At 52.1% G+C, this 16,944-nt stretch overlaps 1 protein-coding gene and 1 pseudogene across 1 annotated transcript in view; one reads left to right on the top strand and one right to left on the bottom strand.

Moving 5' to 3' along the window:
- Positions 1 to 16,944, top strand: part of LOC136570728 (uncharacterized) — a 2,607,743-nt pseudogene that overhangs the window by 2,204,502 nt on the left and 386,297 nt on the right.
- LOC136570729 (uncharacterized) overlaps positions 1 to 16,944 on the bottom strand; it is a 2,347,277-nt gene that overhangs the window by 2,056,281 nt on the left and 274,052 nt on the right. Inside the window, 1 exon segment of the mRNA XM_066571173.1 lies at positions 2,078 to 2,592. Coding sequence (XP_066427270.1) covers positions 2,078 to 2,592 — 515 coding nt within the window.

Below are 16,944 nucleotides of genomic sequence, written 5' to 3'. Positions count from 1 at the left end.
ATAAAACCCCAAATAAACTGAATTAAACCAAAAGAACCCCAAATAAACTCCCCAAAACGTCCCCCAAAACAACAAAAAAACCCCTCAAATAAACCCAAAATAATCCCTAAATAAACCCAAATAAACCCCAAATAACCCCAGTTCCTCCCGTCCCCACCCCAAAACATATTCTGGCCAATCAGAACGCGCGGCGGTGATGACGACAGAGATACCCGGCAGAAGCTCAGGGCAATGGCCCCGCTCAGCGATTCTCAGCCGATCAGCGCCCGGTCCGACTCTGACTCATCAGCTGCCAGGCAGAGACCACCTCTCATAGGCCTAACCAATCAGAGACCGCGCGGGGGAATTTCCAGCCAATCAGAGCGTTTCTCGCTGATGACTCATCAGTTGCCACGAGAGGGAATGGGGGGGGGAAGGTGACCCTGGGGATGGGGGGGGACCCCAAATTAATCCAAAACGGGGTCGGGACCCAAAAACGGAGCAGGAGGTGCCAGGAATCCCAAAACCAAACACGGGGGAGGGGACTGGGGGAACGATCGGAAAGGGGAGGGAGAGAGGGGAAAAGAGGGGGATGGGATCCCCAAATTGAGCTGGGAGGGGGATGGGACCCCCAAAATTGAACTGGGAGAGGGATGGGACCCCCAAAATTGAACTGGGAGGGGGATGGGACCCCCAAAATTGAACTGGGAGGGGGATGGGACCCCCAAACAGAATGAAGCCAATTTTGTTCCTGGAATATGTAAAGTAGTTTAAGGATATGCAAAAATATCTATGAATAGGCAACACGCTGATGCAATGGGAGACAAGGACCATTGAGCAAAGGCTATTATGGCCACCAACACCCCAGTTATTTTCGGGGACACCCCTTAATTATTCTGGTTTTAATTACACCAGTCTGTTGCATATTCATAGACCCTTATGCAAATCCATACAATAATTTACATATTCCAGGAACGATTTTACACAGCCCCTCCTTGGGGGTGTCTCCCCATTTCAGGAGCGACCCCTGGAATGGAAAATGTAAATCCCACTCCCTCTGAAAAAAAAAACAAAAACAGAAAAAAAAAAAAACAAAAAAAAAACCAAAACCTACAAAACCCTATGAAAATAATAATTAATTTTGAAATGAAGGGGCTCTCAGGCAAAGATATGCGAGTAGAAATAACAGTTCTTTATTAGAAAAAATTAAAAATGCAAATGCAAATGCACAAACAAACAAAAACAGTGACAGAGTCAGAATAGTCTGGGAATCCTGTGGGAAAGGCTGACCCTCTTGGAATCCGGTGGGAAAAGGCAGATCCAACGGGAATCCAGTGGGAAAAGCTGAAATTTTGGGAATCCAGTAACAAAATCTGATCCAGTGGGAATCCAGTGGGAAAAGTTTGATCCTCTGGAAATCCAGTGGGAAAAGGCTGCTCCAATGGAAATCAAATGGGAAAACGGCTGATCCAGCGGGAATCCAGTGGGAAAAGCTTGATCCGCTAGGAAATAGAGTGGAGAATGAGGATTATCCTTTGGAAACCAGTGGGAAAAGAGCCGATTCTTTGGAATCCAGTGGGAAAAGGGCTGATCCTCTGGGAATCCATTTCTTACCCCCCAAAGACAGGGCAAAGGCAGAACTGTGGGGTTTTTATAGGGTATCCCAAGGGTGGAGTTGCGGTTTGGGTCAAGGGAGGAGTTCTTAGCAACACAAGAAGGGTGAGATCAAATTCCTGCCTCTTAGCAACAGCAGCACTCCACACAGAATGTGTCCCCAAATCCTAAATTCCCTCTAAAACAACTGAGAAATTATGGAACTTCAGATATATTCGAATAATTTCCTTCATTTAACCCAGTTTTGGGTGTTATTAAAGGATGAAGATGAAGCAGAGGAAAATTAAGGTCAAACCAAAAGTAGAAGTAGCCAGGTGTGTTACCAACATGGATCACAGGGAATGTGAGTGACCAGGGCTGTGCCCAAAGTGCCTCCTCCAGTGGGGGATGGAGCTGCAGCAGCGCACGAAGCTCTTCCCGCACTCGGGGCACTCGCAGGGCTTCCCTTACCGGTGCCTCCGTTGGTGTCGGGTCAAGTGAGAGCTGCTGGAGAAGCTCTTCCCACACTGGGGACACTCGTAGGGCCTCTCCCCAGTGTGGATGCGCCGGTGGGTGACGAGGGTGCAGTTGCGCTGGAATCCCTTCCCACAGTCAGGGCACTGGAAGGGCCTCTCCTCTGTGTGAATCCGATAGTGCTGGAGGAGACTGGAGCTGGTCTGAAACCTCTTCCTGCATTTATCACACTCGTAGGGCCTCTCCCCAGTGTGGATGCGCCGGTGCGTGACGAGGATGGAGTTCCGCCTGAATCCCTTCCCACAGTCGGGGCATTGGAAGGGCCTCTCCTCTGTGTGACTCTGATAGTGCCGGACAAGATGGGAGCTGGTCTGAAATCTCTTCCCACACTCAGAACACTCATAGGGCTTCTCCCCTGTGTGGATCCTCTGGTGCCTGATCAGGTTGGAGCTCTGGCTGAAGCTCTTCCCACACTCCCCACACTCATGGGGCTTCTCCCCTGTGTGGGTCCTCTGGTGCACAGTCAGGTCGTACTTCCACCTGAAGCTCTTCCCACACTCCACGCACGTGTGGGGCTTCTCCCCATCATGGAGCTGCTCATGGAGCACCAGCTCCGAGCTCTGGCTCCATCTCCGGCCGCCTTCCCGGCCCAGACTGGCTCTTTCCCCCTCACATCCCCGCCATCTGCGTTTGCAGCCCCTCCTCGTGCGGCATCTCCGGGCCTTTTCCTCCCCGTTGGCTTCCTGCGCCGTGGAGCCGCTCAAAACGGCCTCTGCCACCAGGTTCTGCCGCGGGCATTTGTCCTCCCTGCTCTCCATGCTCAGCTCCTGCTCTGGGCGAGGAAGGACAAGGACAGCATGGGATTTGCCTCCGTGCCACAGGCAAGGGCAACGAGATCCCCCCAGGGCTGTGCTGCAGCCGGGGGCTGTGCTGGGCTGGGAGATGGAGCAGCACAGAGGGGAAAGGGGCACTGACTTCCTCCTCACCTGCCTCAGTGTCCCAGAGCATCTTCCTCTTCCTCACAGCCTCCCAGGGGTTGTCAATGTGAAATCCTGGTTTGGGAAAACAAGGGATGAGCACATTTGTAGGAGCATTGGGGGTAGCACGGTCGGGATGGACGGAGACGAGAGATCTCTGCAGCCAGGTCGTGGAACTTGCGGTTTATTGCAAAGGGCCTGGGTGCAGGGCCCTGCTTGGAGCTGCCAGCCACAGCTTGGAGCAGGCCTGAGAGAAGAGAGGAGCAGAGAGGATGAGAGGGTGAGAGAGTAAGAGGGGAGGAGTGTAAGAGAGTAAGGTTCCTGTTACAATACAATAATTCTTCTTCTGTGTTAAATATTCTATTTCTCACTAACCAATCTAGTACAAGATACAAATCCTATAGCATTTACATACAGCCTATAAAAATCATTACATCACCATACTGTAATAAGTAGCAATATATTTGTTCATTAATTAAATCAATAGCTAAATAATTATACAATATCAAAGCAATAACTAAATAGCTAAAACCGCTTGATTCTTAAAAGTGCAGCCACATACGGTTGCTTGGCTTGCAGGAATCGTATAGTGCTTTGGGAATTCCATGGTAAAGATATACCTTATAAGGAAAAGTTCACCCAGAGGTCACAGAGGAAGGCTGTAACAGCAAATCCTAAACTCGCAAGAATTGCTTAGGCTTGCAGGAATCGTATAGTGTTCTGAAAATTCCACTGTATAGGTATGCCTTATAAGGAAAAGTTCACTCAGGGGTTAAAGAGGAAGACTTGGAGCCTTCATCCCACGACCACCAGAAGGCAGAAAAAGACCCCCTAGCAACTGAACGAGCAAGCGCAAAAGACAGACCACGTCATCCCTGGACCCGGGAGAAGAAGGCAATCAAAGGTGAACTTTGGGGATAGGAAAGGCGCGAGCCCAGAGGAGCGGAGACTCCCGGCCGCCCAGCACTGAACTTTGCCTATTCTCGCTTGCAAAATAATAATAATAAAAAAAAAGTATGATCCTTAAATCCAGTGAACTAATTTATCAAAATACTGTGTTACATTTTCAACCCTAAAATCTACTCTTTGGAGCCCTTCTGCTGAGCTAGTAGGGTCTGCTCTGACCCTTGGACCTGTCTGCAAGCAGAAGGAATTGTTTCATCAGAAGGGAATTACCTTCAGTTGGGCCACACCATTGTTTTCCATTTGTTCAGTATCTAAGGTATTTAAAAGCTTGCTTTCATTCCAATCTTGCTTATAGTTCCTATATTCTTAAAAGCCTTTTGAGAATATAGTAACTATAAGCAAGATTGGAAAGAAAGGCCAGACAATAATATTTATAAGGCTTTCCTGTTTCATCTACCCCAACACACGTTGAGTTTGAAGGTCTCTCTGCCCAGGTACATCTCTAGTCCGGCCATGTGGGCTCCAGAAAACCCTCCCAAACACCAAGATTCAGCCCTGGAAAAGCCTCCCAGGGGTTGCCCGTCCCTGGTCCCTCCCCTCTGGTGTTCAGGGGTTCCCCCCTGTCCCAGCTGCTGGGGTCACGCTTGGATTGGGGGTCCCCCTTCTCCTGGGTGCCCGCCCTGCCCAGGCTGCTGGCAGTGCCAGCAATGCCAAAAGCTCCCCCCTCTTGGCTCTCCCCATTTCGGGATGCCGGGGCTGTTTGGGCTCCCGGGCTCCCTTCTCCCCTCATTCTCTGCTCTGGGCTGCAGCGGCTCCAAGGAGTCCCCCCTGCCCCTCTCCAGGCTCTTGAGGCTCCCGCCAATGGCGGCGCTCCCCCCTCTCTGGCCTCCCCACTTTGGCCTCCTGGGGGACACAGGGCTCTGCTCCTCCAGGCTGCCTCTGCCGGCAGCCGCCACCGCCACCCCCCGATGTCCCCCCGAGGGGCCTTTTCCGCTCAGCCTTGGACTTCTTCATTCTCCAAACATCCCCGAAAAACCCAACCCAGGGACTCCCTGGGATATGCGGGCCGGGCCCCCCCTCCCCGCTCACCTGCGCCATGGGGGGGGCGATGATCCCACAGGTGGGGGCTGCGAATTAAGGCAGGAATCGAGACCGCGTGGTTCCCTCAGCTCAGCCTTGATCCGCCTTTGTCCCTCCTCTTCCTCTTCCTCCCGCTCCTCCTCTGTCCTATCTCCACCTCCCTCTCCTCCTCCCCCCTCACCCCGCCTCCTTCCCTGCTCTTTCTCCTCCCGCTCCTCCTCTTCCATCCCCCCTCCTCCTCCTCCCCTGCCTTATCCCCACCCCCCATCTCCTCTTCCATCCTGCCCCTTCCATTCATTCTCCTCCTTCTCCCCCATTACCCCGCCTCCTCCTCCCCCTCCATCCCTGCCCTTCCCTCCCTCCTCCTCCTCCTCCCCCAGCAGCAGCCACACCCTCGGTGCCCCGTTCCCGCAGCCCTCGCAGCCCGCGGCAGCAGCGGCGATGGAGCCGGGACAGGTCGGCATGGGCAGCGCGGGGCTCTCGGCTGCTCCCAGCCGCTGCGGGCGGGGGGAACCCGGCCCGGGCCAAAGGAGAGGCAAACTGGGCAAACTGGGGGCTGCACATCCAAACTGGGCCTTGCTGGGGACCCTGCCTGGCCACTGCCAGCCCTTGGGGCTCCTCTAGGCACATCCGCCAGGGGGGAACGCACACAGGCCTGGGGGATCCCAGCAGTGGCAGCACTGCCAGGGACTGGGCTGCACTGGGATCGTACTGGGACTGACTGGGGCTCTACTGGCTTTGTACTGACATCATACTAAGATTATACTGGGATCATACTGGGAGTGACTGGGACTGTACTGGGTTTGTACTGATATCATGCTGGGATTATACTGCCATACCGGGGCAGACTGTGATTGCACTGATGGATACTGGGATCATGCTGGGATCATACTGAGATCATGCTGGGAGCGAGTAGGAGCCTGCGGGGGGCAGTTAACACCATGTTATGGGCAAATGGGATATACTGGGAGTGACTGGGATTATGCTGAGGGTGACTGGGAACAGCTGTGAACAACTGCGATCATGCCAGGAGCAACTGGGAGTGACTGGCTGCACGCTGGGGGTGACTGGAGAAAACTGGGCTTATACTGGGATGAACTGGGATCATGCTGGAGCTGACTGGGATCATTCTGGCAGTGAGTGCCACTACACTGAGGCTGACTGGGAGTGCTTGGGAGCAAATGGGATCATACTGGAAGGAATTGGAAAGATGCTGGAGGGAACTGGGCTGCACTGGGACATACTGGGAGTGACTGGAACAAAAGTGAGGGTGAAAGAGAGCAACTGGAACCATGTGGAGCACAACTGGTTCATACTGGCAGGGACTGGGAGCACATTGGGGCCATATTTGGATCATACTGGGAGGGACTGGACTAATACTGGGAGGATCTGAGAGGGACTGGGAGCACACCCTGCACATCATCCCCCATACTGGGCCTGACTGGGAGCAACTGGGAGCACGCTGGCAGCAAATGGCATCATACTGGGACTGACTGGGCTGATCTAGGAAGCAACTGCAACCACACTGGAGGCAGCTGGGACCATACTGGGAGAGTTTGGAAGCAACTGGGATTATACTGGGACCCCACTGGGAGGGCTGGCATGTGACTGGGATCAAACTGGAGCTTACTGGGATCATATTGGGGTTGAAAGGGAGCGACTGGGATCACACTTTGGGCAGCTGGGAGCAACTGAGGGAAACTGGGATGATGCTGCAAGCAAACTGGAGGAACTGGGAAGGACTGGATGCCTGCTGGAGGCAACTGGGATATACTGGGCATGACTGGGGGATCATACTGGGATAACTGACACCTTACTGGGGCCACTGGCAGTGCTTGGAAATGACTGCAGACATGCTGGGGGCAACTGGGATATACTGGGAGTGTCTGGAACCATACTGGAGGGACTGGAACCACACTGGGGGCAACTGGGACCATGCTGGGGAGAACTGGGACCACACTGGGGGCAACTGGAAGTGAGTGGGACCATGCTGGGAGGGACTGGGATCATCTGGGGAGGGACTGGGACTAGAGCAGGGGCAACTGGGTTCAACTGGGACCATCCTGGGAGTGTCTGTAACCATAGGGGAGTGATGGAAGCACACTGGGAACAGCTGGGCCCATGCTGGCAGCAACTGGGATCACACTGGGGGCACTGGCATCAGACTGGGAGTGACTGGGAGCAACTGGGATTAGACTGCAAGGGACCGGGATCATACTGGGAGTGGCTACACTCATACTGGGATTATACTGGGTGTGAATGGAACCCGACTGGGGCTTACTGGGAGCTACTGGGCCCATGTTGGGAGGAAAATGTGACCCACTGGGAGCAACTGGGATCGGCTGGAAGGTTCTGGAACCATGCTGAGAGGACTGAGACTACAACTGGGGCAACTGGGATCATACTGGGAGCAACTGGGGCCACCCTTTGAGCAACAGATGGAAACTGGGATGATGCTAGAGGAAACTGGGAGGAACTGGGAAAGACTGGGATCATTCTGAGGTAACTGAAACATACTGGGAGTGTCTCTAACCATCCTGGGGGCACTGGAACCACACTGGGAACAGCTGGGATCATGCTGGGAGCAACTGGGACGATGCTGGGGGAAACTGAATCTACCCTGGAGGCAACTGGGCACAACTGGGACCCTGCTGGGAGGGACTGGGACTATTCTTGGGGCAACTGGGATCATCATGGGAGGAACTGGGAACATCTGGAATTATGCTGGGAGCAACTGGGATCACACTGGGATCCCAGTGAGAGCAGCTGAGTCCATGCTGGGTTACACTGGGATCTCATTGAGAGCGACTGGAATCACACTGGGATTGACTGGGAGTGGCTGGTTTTGTGGATTTTGGGGGTTTGGATTTTGGGGGATTTTCTTGGCATTTTGAGGGGGAGTTTTCTGGGGGTGGTTGGGAGTTTATTGCAATTTCTTGTGGCTCTTTTTTAATTTTGCGGGTTTTACTGGGATTTTATTGGGATTTTTTGGGATTCTCAGAAATTCCTGGGGTTTTATTGAGACTGTTAGGAGATTTTGGGGCATTTTATTGGAATTGTGGTGGCATTCCGAGGGATTAATTGGGGATTTGGGGTTTTTGGTGGGATTTGGGGGGGTTTGGGTGTTGCCAGGATTTCTTTGGATCTTGGGGGAGATTTTGTGGCACTTTTTCAAGTTTTGGGGACATCTTTGGGGGATTGGTGGAGTTTAATCGGGATTTTTGGGGTTTTTGGCATTCCAAAGGATTTTATGGGCTTTTATTGGGATTCTAGAGTGTTCTAATAGGATTTTGAGAGATTTAATTAGGATTTTGTGGGTTTTATTGGGGCTTTCAGGGCTTTTAAGGAGATTTTGGTGCCTCTCAGCCCTTCCCCACACCCAGGGACTGCCCCAAAGCGCCCCTAAAATTCCACTAAAACCCCACAAATCCCCAAAAATTACAAGAAAACCCTCAAAAACCCCAGGGAATCTCCAAACATCCCAGTGGAACTCACCAAAATTTAAAAAAACTCCCAAAATTTTCAATAAATCTCCCCCCAAAAGCCCCCACAACCCCAACAGAACACCAAAAATCCAAAACCCCCCAAATCAACAAAACCCCCCAAAATCACATTACCATCCCAAAACCCAATAATTCTTCCCAAAAACCCCAATACTTCCCCCCAAACTCCAAACAAAAACCCCCAAAGCCCAAAAAAGCCACCCCCAAATCCCCAAAAACCCTCTCAGAACCCCAAAATCCCCACAAACCCCCCCAGACTCAGTGGGGCCGTCCTGGATCAGGGGGCACCGCCCGGTGGAACAGGAGCCACTTCAGGGGGCCCTGGGAGCTTTTTGGGGAGGGGGCACCATGGGAGACCCCCCAAAAACCGGGGGGGGGAACCCCTGCAGTGCCCCCTCCCCCCGAAACCCCCAGAGCCTGGTTTAGGGTGGGCCTGGGACCCCCCGGGACCCCCAAATCTCCCCCAGGACCCCTCCAGGAACCCCAAACCTCCCAGAGCTCCCCCAAGGTTGGCCCAGAACCTCTCTGGACCCCCAAACACTCCCCAGGACCCCAAAAACCTCCCCAGGACTCTCCCCCCCCCCCCCCAGTTCTCCCCAAAATTCACCCCAGACCCACCTGAGACGCCCCCAAATCCATCAAACTGCCCCAAATCCCCCTCAGACGCCTCAATCCCCCCAAACCTCATGAAATCGCCTCAGATTCCTCGAAATTCCCCAGACCCACCTCAGAACGGCCCAGATCCTCTCGCAATCCCCCAAAATCCCCTCAGATTCTCCCAATTCCCCTCAGTTCCCCCTAAACCCACCTGAGAACGCTCCAGACGCTCTCAAGCTCCCCCCAAAGCTCCCTAAAGCCCCCTCAGATCATCAAAGCCCCCTCAGACCCCCTCATTCCCCCCAAACCCACCGCACAACCTCGTGTTTCCCGTCGATGCCCCCAAAAATCCCCAATTTCCCCTCAGACCCAAACCCCCCCAGTTTGCCCCCGGCCCCACCTCAGCTCCGCTCTCCCTCAGAATCTCGCGCCTCCACCGCGTGTTCGGGCTCCCAGCAATAGCGGCGCGCCCCGCCCCGAACCAACCAATCAGCGCGCTGCACGTCCCTGAACTAACCAATCACGGCGCGGCTCCCCCCCCCCCCCCAGCAAGGCCCGCCTCCCCCTCGCCGTCCCAGCCAATCAGAGGCGAGCCAGAAGCGGCGCCCCCTTCCCCGCCGCCGCCGGGAGCCCCCGGGCTCGGGACAGGAGCGGGAGGGGCCTGAGAGGGGATCGGGGGGGGGGGCGGGGGAGGGTCTGGGGGGTCAGGGTGGCTTTGGGGAGGGGTCCGGGGGTTTGGGGGGTCTGGGGAGGGGTCCTGGGGCACTGTGGGGGGACTTGGGGGGTGTGGATGGGTCCTAAGAGGCGTATCGAGGAGGGGTCGCGAGATATGAGACACTCATGCCACAGTGTAAGCTGTAAGCGAAAGGAATTTTAAGAGCTGTTTTGGTTATTTCAGAGAAAGTTTAAAAGGGAGAAGCTGCTGTGTGATGTTATGATCGATTTTTGGTGCCAGAGTCCAAGGAGTTTAGGGCTGGAAATCCCAGCCCCACTGGATCCAAATGAGGAAATCACCTGGGCCTGTCCAACCAAGGTGTCACGTTGGTGAAATTAAAAGGCAAAACACGGTCCATAAGACAGAAAGGAAAGTGGTACTGTCTCAAGAAAACCTCTTAAGCAAGCCTGGCTGCACTTTTTATTCAAGAGAAAAGCAAAGTTCAGGAGAAAATGAAAAGTGTTTTGCATGGCTGATCAAAGACATCTGGAAGATTTAGAAGAAAGCCCAGCAAGCTGCTGCAATTGATAAAAAAAGATTAGTGCAGAGCAATTTTCTTGGAGATTGCCAGGAAAGAGCAGAATACCAGAGAGCAGAGAAAGGGATCCACCCTGAGGTGTCTTGTCCATATCCATGACTGACTCCAACAAATCCAAGAATATCCTGAGCTGGCAGGGACTCACAGGGATCATGAGTCTGACTCATGGCCCTGCGCAGGACATCCCACCACAGGTCTGAGAGCCTTGTCCAAACATTCCTTGAATTCACAGGGGCTGTGACCATTCCCTGGAGAGTCTGTTCCAGTGTCCAGCACCCTCTGGCCCAAATCTGATGAAAACGGCACCAGGACAGAGCCCAAACCCAAAGACTAAGGAAAGTCAGGAGCCCCCTTGGTCTGAATGCACTGAGTGTCCCAGCAACAGACCCATGATTCAGAATGGGCAGTCATCAATGCAAGATTAACTAATTATGGGAGTCAGAAATAAGGTGAAGTGATATAAATTGAGGTTTTTGGCCTCGCTGAAAGGTGCAATGGCCACAGGCTTTCAACGGAGGACTCACAGGAAGAAATGTTAGATTTCCTAAAAGGCCAGTTGAGGTTTTGGAGGATGGAGCCCACCAAGACCTCCAGAAGTAGGAGAGGGGCTGAAAGGATGAAGTCAGCAGGGACCAAAATGGGAGAAAAGCCACACTTGCCAAGGAAATTCCAGAAGCAGTGATGGCAACAGCAGCACTGGCTCCAGCTTCCTCAGCTTCTTCTTTAAGGTGGGAAAGGAGGAAAAGGGGGGGAAGATGTTCTTAGAAGGGAAGGCTTGGCACTGATGGGGCTGTGGACTCCTCACCTGAAACTCCCTGAAACTGTGACACTGGCTCAAACCACGGCATTTTTTAAAAGCTAATTTTCTTGAGAGCAAAATTTTGAGTCTTGAAAGTGATCTCAGGCTTCTCACCTTATCTGAGAAAAGTTTTTAAACAAACACTGAAATTCTCAGTGACATGACTCCAAGAACGGAGATACAAGGGTAGGCATTGAGAACTCCTTGATTCCCCTGGATCATAATGCAGCTTAGGATCAGCTTAATAAAGGAGGAATGGATTTAGGTGCTGGCTCAAGTCCAGCATTCATTAATATTTGTGGGTGTGGATGTTGTGGCTGCCCCATCCCTGGAAATGTTCCATGCCAGGCTGGATGGGCTTGGAGCAATCTGGGATGCTGGAAGGTGTCCTGTGGCAGGGGGTGGGACTGGATGAGCTTTAAGATCCTTTCCAACCTGAACCATTTGGGGATTCTGTGATTCCATGAACACGTCCACACCCAGCCTCACTCCAAACGTGTCAAGCAGGGACGGGGGGTTGGCAGTCCCCAGACAACAGTGGGCAGGAGGAGAAGAAGCTGGCACGGATTAACTGAGCTGCTCTCCACAGAAAGAGCAGCAAGGGGGATTCTCAGCCAGGACCAGCCACAGAGGGAGTGAGCCTGCTCCTCACCCTCCTGTTTAAACACAACCTCTGCCCTCAGCTGCAGCGAGAGTGTTTCACCCTGTGCGAGTCTCCCAGGGAAGATCTTCCTCTTTGGGAAACTGCAGGTGGAGTGGATGTTTTGAAGAGGTTCAAACCTCCTCTCTCTCACCCATGGAAGGTCACTGTGATCACTGTAAAACAGAGCTTTCAAGTTGTTGGAGCCTAGCCTGTGACTTCCCCACTGTTTTTGTCAGCACCTGCACACACCAAATGTTTCTATGCCTAAAACAGCACTACTGAGAGCTCAGAGTGATGCTGTAGAGAGGATTTGGGGGGAGCCTGTGCAGGATAGCAAAAGTGCATCTCAGTTTCTGGCATATTTTTGGTTAAAAATCATCACATGCTGAAAGCAAAAGTCAGAATTGAACCAAACAAAAATGCATTTATCATCCACAAGTCTAAGATCCTGCAGAATCAAGAAGCTTTCCTTGCCCAGCTTTGGAAAGATCACTTCTCTGGCCTAAACCCTTCTTATGCTTCTTGTTTCTTCTTTATTTCCTATTTTTTTTTTTTTTTTAATTCTTCTTAGGTCTTCAGTTTCACCGTGCTCATCCCTTGTTTTCCCCAAACCAGGATTTCCCATTTCCAAGCCCTGGGAGGCTGCGAGGAAGAGGAAGATGCCCCGGGACACTGAGGCAGGTGAGGAGGAAGTCAGTGCCCCTTTCCCCTCTGTGCTGCTCCATCTCCCAGCCCAGCACGGCCCCCGGCTGCACCACAGCCCTGGGGGGATCTTGTTGCCCTTGCCTGTGGCACGGAGGCAAATCCCATGCTGTCCTTGTCCTTCCTCGCCCAGAGCAGGAGCTGAGCATGGAGAGCAGGGAGGACAAGTGCCCGCGGCAGAACCTGGTGGCAGAGGCCGTTTTGAGCGGCTCCATGGCGCAGGAAGCCAACGGGGAGGAAAAGGCCCGGAGATGCCGCACGAGGAGGGGCTGCAAATGCAGATGGCGGGGATGTGAGGGGGAAAGAGCCAGCCTGGGCCAGGAAGGCAGCCAGAGATGGAGCCAGAGCTCGGAGCTGGTGCTCCATGAGCAGCTCCATGATGGGGAGAAGCCCCACACGTGCGTGGAGTGTGGGAAGAGCTTCAGGTGGAACTCCGAGCTGATCAAGCACCAGAGGACCCACACTGGGGAACGGCCCTACGATTGTGGGGAGTGTGGGAAGAGCTTCAGGCAGAGCTCCAGCCTGATTGTGCACCAAAGGATCCACATGGTCAGAAGCCCTATGAGTGTTCTGAGTGTGGGAAGAGCTTCAGGCGGAGCTGTGACCTGATGGGCACCAGAGGATCCATGATGGGGAATGGCCCCATGAGTGTGGGGAGTGTGGGAAGAGCTTCTGCCGCCATTCCCACCTGATCTGCCACCAAAAGATCCACACTGGGGAGAAGCCCTACGAGTGTCCCCAGTGTGGGAAGAGCTTCTCCAGCAGCTCTCACTTGACCCAACACCAATGGGTCAGGAGTGATCGATCTGTCACCTCAAAACCATTCAAATCCCACTGAAAATACCTGAATTTTAATCCAAAAAGGCTCAATTCCACCTCAGATTGCTTGTTCCCTCCTCACAAAAACTCGGTCTCAGGCCAAACTCACTCCGTTCCACAGCTGCCAGAGTGAAATTGAGTTGGGAGAAGACTGGGAGAAGTGGGATCTCAATTTGGAGCAGTGGGATGGGGATTGTGTGTGCCTGGGTGTGTGGGATGTATTTGATAGCAAATAAAACTTTCTGAGTTACTGATTCTGTCCCGTTCATTTTCAGTCAGTTCTGTTTGCAGAGTGCCACCTTCTCAGCTGATTCAATTCCTTTTTTAAATCATCTAACGCAAACAATCCAAAAACCAATATCAACATAAAACCACCCACACAAAATTAAATTTTTAAAAATAGTTTTAATTTTTTAGGAGTACCTAAGGATATTATTAATGTTTAATTGTTTGGTTAAAATGTCTGAGAAATTATAGTGGTGTTTGGTTTTGTGTTTAGTATATTTGTAATATGAATTTTTACTAAGGTGTGTTAGATTGTATGTTAGTTTTTTAGATATTTTTTATCTCAAGTATATTAGCCATCGAGTTAAAACTTTCAAAGGTTGGTATATAATTTATTTATATTTATTGGTAATGTTATAGTTCTTGTTTTTTGGCTTGAATCATAGTTGGAGTATTGTAAGTAAGAGTTGAAATTACTATATTTCATTTTCATTCTAATTATTTATTCTAATTATTATTTATTTATTTATAATGTCATTCTAATTTTTTTAAGATGATAGGAAGGAAGTTCAAGGGTAGGAACATTTTTTCCTGGCTGGGAACTGGAATTCCAGACCCTGGGAGTGTGTGCAGGACCCCACAGACTGGGATCAAATATGGGCTGGGATCAAATATGGACTGGGATCCTATGGGTTGGGACTTCACAAAGTGGGACCATATGGATCAGGACCACACAGACTGGGATCACCTGGACTGGGATCAAATATGGGCTGGGATCACCTGGACTGGGATCACGTCGATGGGGATCCTGTGGATCAGAACCCTCCAGACTGGAATAGCCTGGAGTGGGATCAAATATGGACTGGGACTGAATGGACTGGAATCCTATGGACTGGGACCACACACACTGGGATCACTTGGACTGGGATCCCAGGGACTGGGACCATATGGATCAGGACCACACAGACTGGAATCAAATATGGACTGGGACTGTATGGACTGGGACTGTATGGACTGTGATCCTATGGACTGGGACCACACGGACTGGGATCAAATATGGGCTGGGACTGTTTCTGAAAGTAACTTTGTTCTATAGTTTTTATTTCTGTCATTAATTAAGCTTGTTAAAAGGCTGCTTGTGCTAAAGTGCCTGCTTGGGTGGGATAACATCCAATGCACACAGGATGAGGACACCTGTACAGATCTGCCAACTGTCAGCACTCCCCGTCTGAAGGCAGAGTGCACCAAGGCCCAAAAACTGGAGGTGATAAAGAGAAGGAGCCAAAACCACAGCCAAGAAACACACATGCTCTGAAAAGGCAGACCCAGGGAGGGGCCATGTAAAATCATTCCTGGAATATGTAAAGTAGTTTATGGATATGCATGAGGCTCTATGAATATGCAGCAGGCTGATGTAAGGGGAAAGGTATTTCAGGGGATCCCCGAAGGTAACAGGGTGCTCCTGGCTGAGTGCCAAGATGCACCCGGCCGTAATAACCTTTGCTCCATGGTCCTGGTCTCCCATTGTCCCTTATTAAACTTTGTACATTTTCACAGGAGAGTGAACGTGTTTTTCACAGGCAGCTTCACAGAAACTGGAACACGTGGGGGTTCCCAGGAGTGGGCACCGCTGATCCAGGGCATGGAGGCGCTGCCTGCAATCGTCCATAACCGCCCATAAGGAGCCTCCAGGGCTTTACCCTCCATGAGCTGCAGCAGCCGTGTCGGGAAAGGTGACAAGAGCCCGTGGAATGGTGCTTGTTGCAGGCAGATTGGCCACTTGCAGCTCTTCAAAACTCCACAGCAGCAGATAAGCATTGTTTACATTTTGTTCCTGAGGCCTCTCAGCTTTTCAGGAGAAAAAATCCTAAGGAAAGGATTTTTCATAAATAGATGTCAGCGACATGTCACCTTTTTTTTATTTTAGTTAAATTAAAAAAAAAGTGTTTGTAATTCTTTCTGCTCGACTCATGCAGAAGAAAGAACAAACACTTGACAGGTTATCTGTTGCCAATCAAAGCCTCAATCAAGTGCTGATGTGGAATGATCAAGGAAATTCTTCACCTGTAGAACATAAAATTCTATCATATCACTAAAACAATCTTACAATATAAGAAAATGCAAAAACAATGCAAAGAAAGTTCAAGTCTGAACAGCTGAGTTTCAGAAAAACTCCATTGACTGAAGACGTTCCTCTTTGACATCTCTGAAAGTCCCTTTTGGTCCTGAAACAGGTTGCAGAATCCTGAAACAACAAATTGCTAGAGAGAATCCATCAATAGTTATCAGAAATCCATTGACAGTCATCAAACAATTTTGAGAAAATTTCAGGAATGTCTTGGCCACTTTATTGAACCACTTGGGCTGAAGCTAATTTTTGACTCTTCAGTGCTTTTGAGCTGCTACTAGCTCTTTCAATTCTTTTTATTTAATTTTATTTTTTTTCCTTCGGAAAGAGCAGCAGCAGCAGAGAGCCTGAGAGGCCCTGGGGAGCCCTGGCCCTCTTGGAAGGATCAGGAACCCCAGACCTGGCCCACAAAACGGTGGCCCAGGACCTGATGGGGCAAGCAAAGGCCCCAAGCCCAAGAGCCGGCTGGGCGGTGGCCCTGGCCCGGGGAACTGAGCCAAGCAGCCCAGGCCCAGCCCGCCAGGTGGGGTCTGTGTTCTCACAAACCTGCACCCTGCTGCCAATGCAATGGCAGAATGAGTGACCAAACGCTTCCTCCTCCCCGAACCACTGGCCCATACCAGCAGTGGGGGAAGAGAAGCTGTCCCGAGAATCATCATCTCGGATCTGGGGATGTTTTGTCCCCACAGCAAGCGAGCGATGGTCGCTTTCCGCTGTTCCCTCTGCCTCTGCAATGCAAATGCAAAAGGTGTTCCTTCCATCTGCCTCCCAGTCTGGGGACCAGAGGCAGAACTTTCGGGAGCCACCTCCCCCTGGCCACTGGGATGCACGGGGGACGGCAGGCACCCCTGGAACCCGCAAGGGGGGAACCACCGACCGAACACCCACCAACCTGCCAAAAACGCTGAGTTTGAAAGCAGGCAGTCGGGCTGCGCCTGCACTCAGCTACCGAGCTACGCCTCCTCCACAGGAGAGGCCGGCCGCCGCAGCCGCTCTCGCAGGGGCAAACGGCTCAGGACGGTCCGAGCTTGGACATGCCACCGGTTCCAGGACAGCCTCTGACGCAGACACAGAGGACAAAGTCCCCAAAGGCGGCAGAACCGCCAGGGCGGCCGGTGGGGGCAGCAGGGGTGCACGGGACAATGCTGCTGTTGTGTCGCTCAGCTCCGGGAGTGGCAGCACAGGCGCGAGCTCTGTCCCTGCGGGAGGGGATGGCGGGGACAGCACGGGGTCGGCAGCAGCTTCTGCCCCTGGCTCTGGGATCGG

The sequence above is a fragment of the Molothrus aeneus genome, unplaced genomic scaffold (assembly GCF_037042795.1).
Source record: "Molothrus aeneus isolate 106 unplaced genomic scaffold, BPBGC_Maene_1.0 scaffold_36, whole genome shotgun sequence".
Classification (NCBI taxonomy): domain Eukaryota; kingdom Metazoa; phylum Chordata; class Aves; order Passeriformes; family Icteridae; genus Molothrus; species Molothrus aeneus.
The sequence above is the reverse complement of the archived record's forward strand: the minus strand, read 5'-3'. Positions and strand labels throughout refer to the sequence as shown.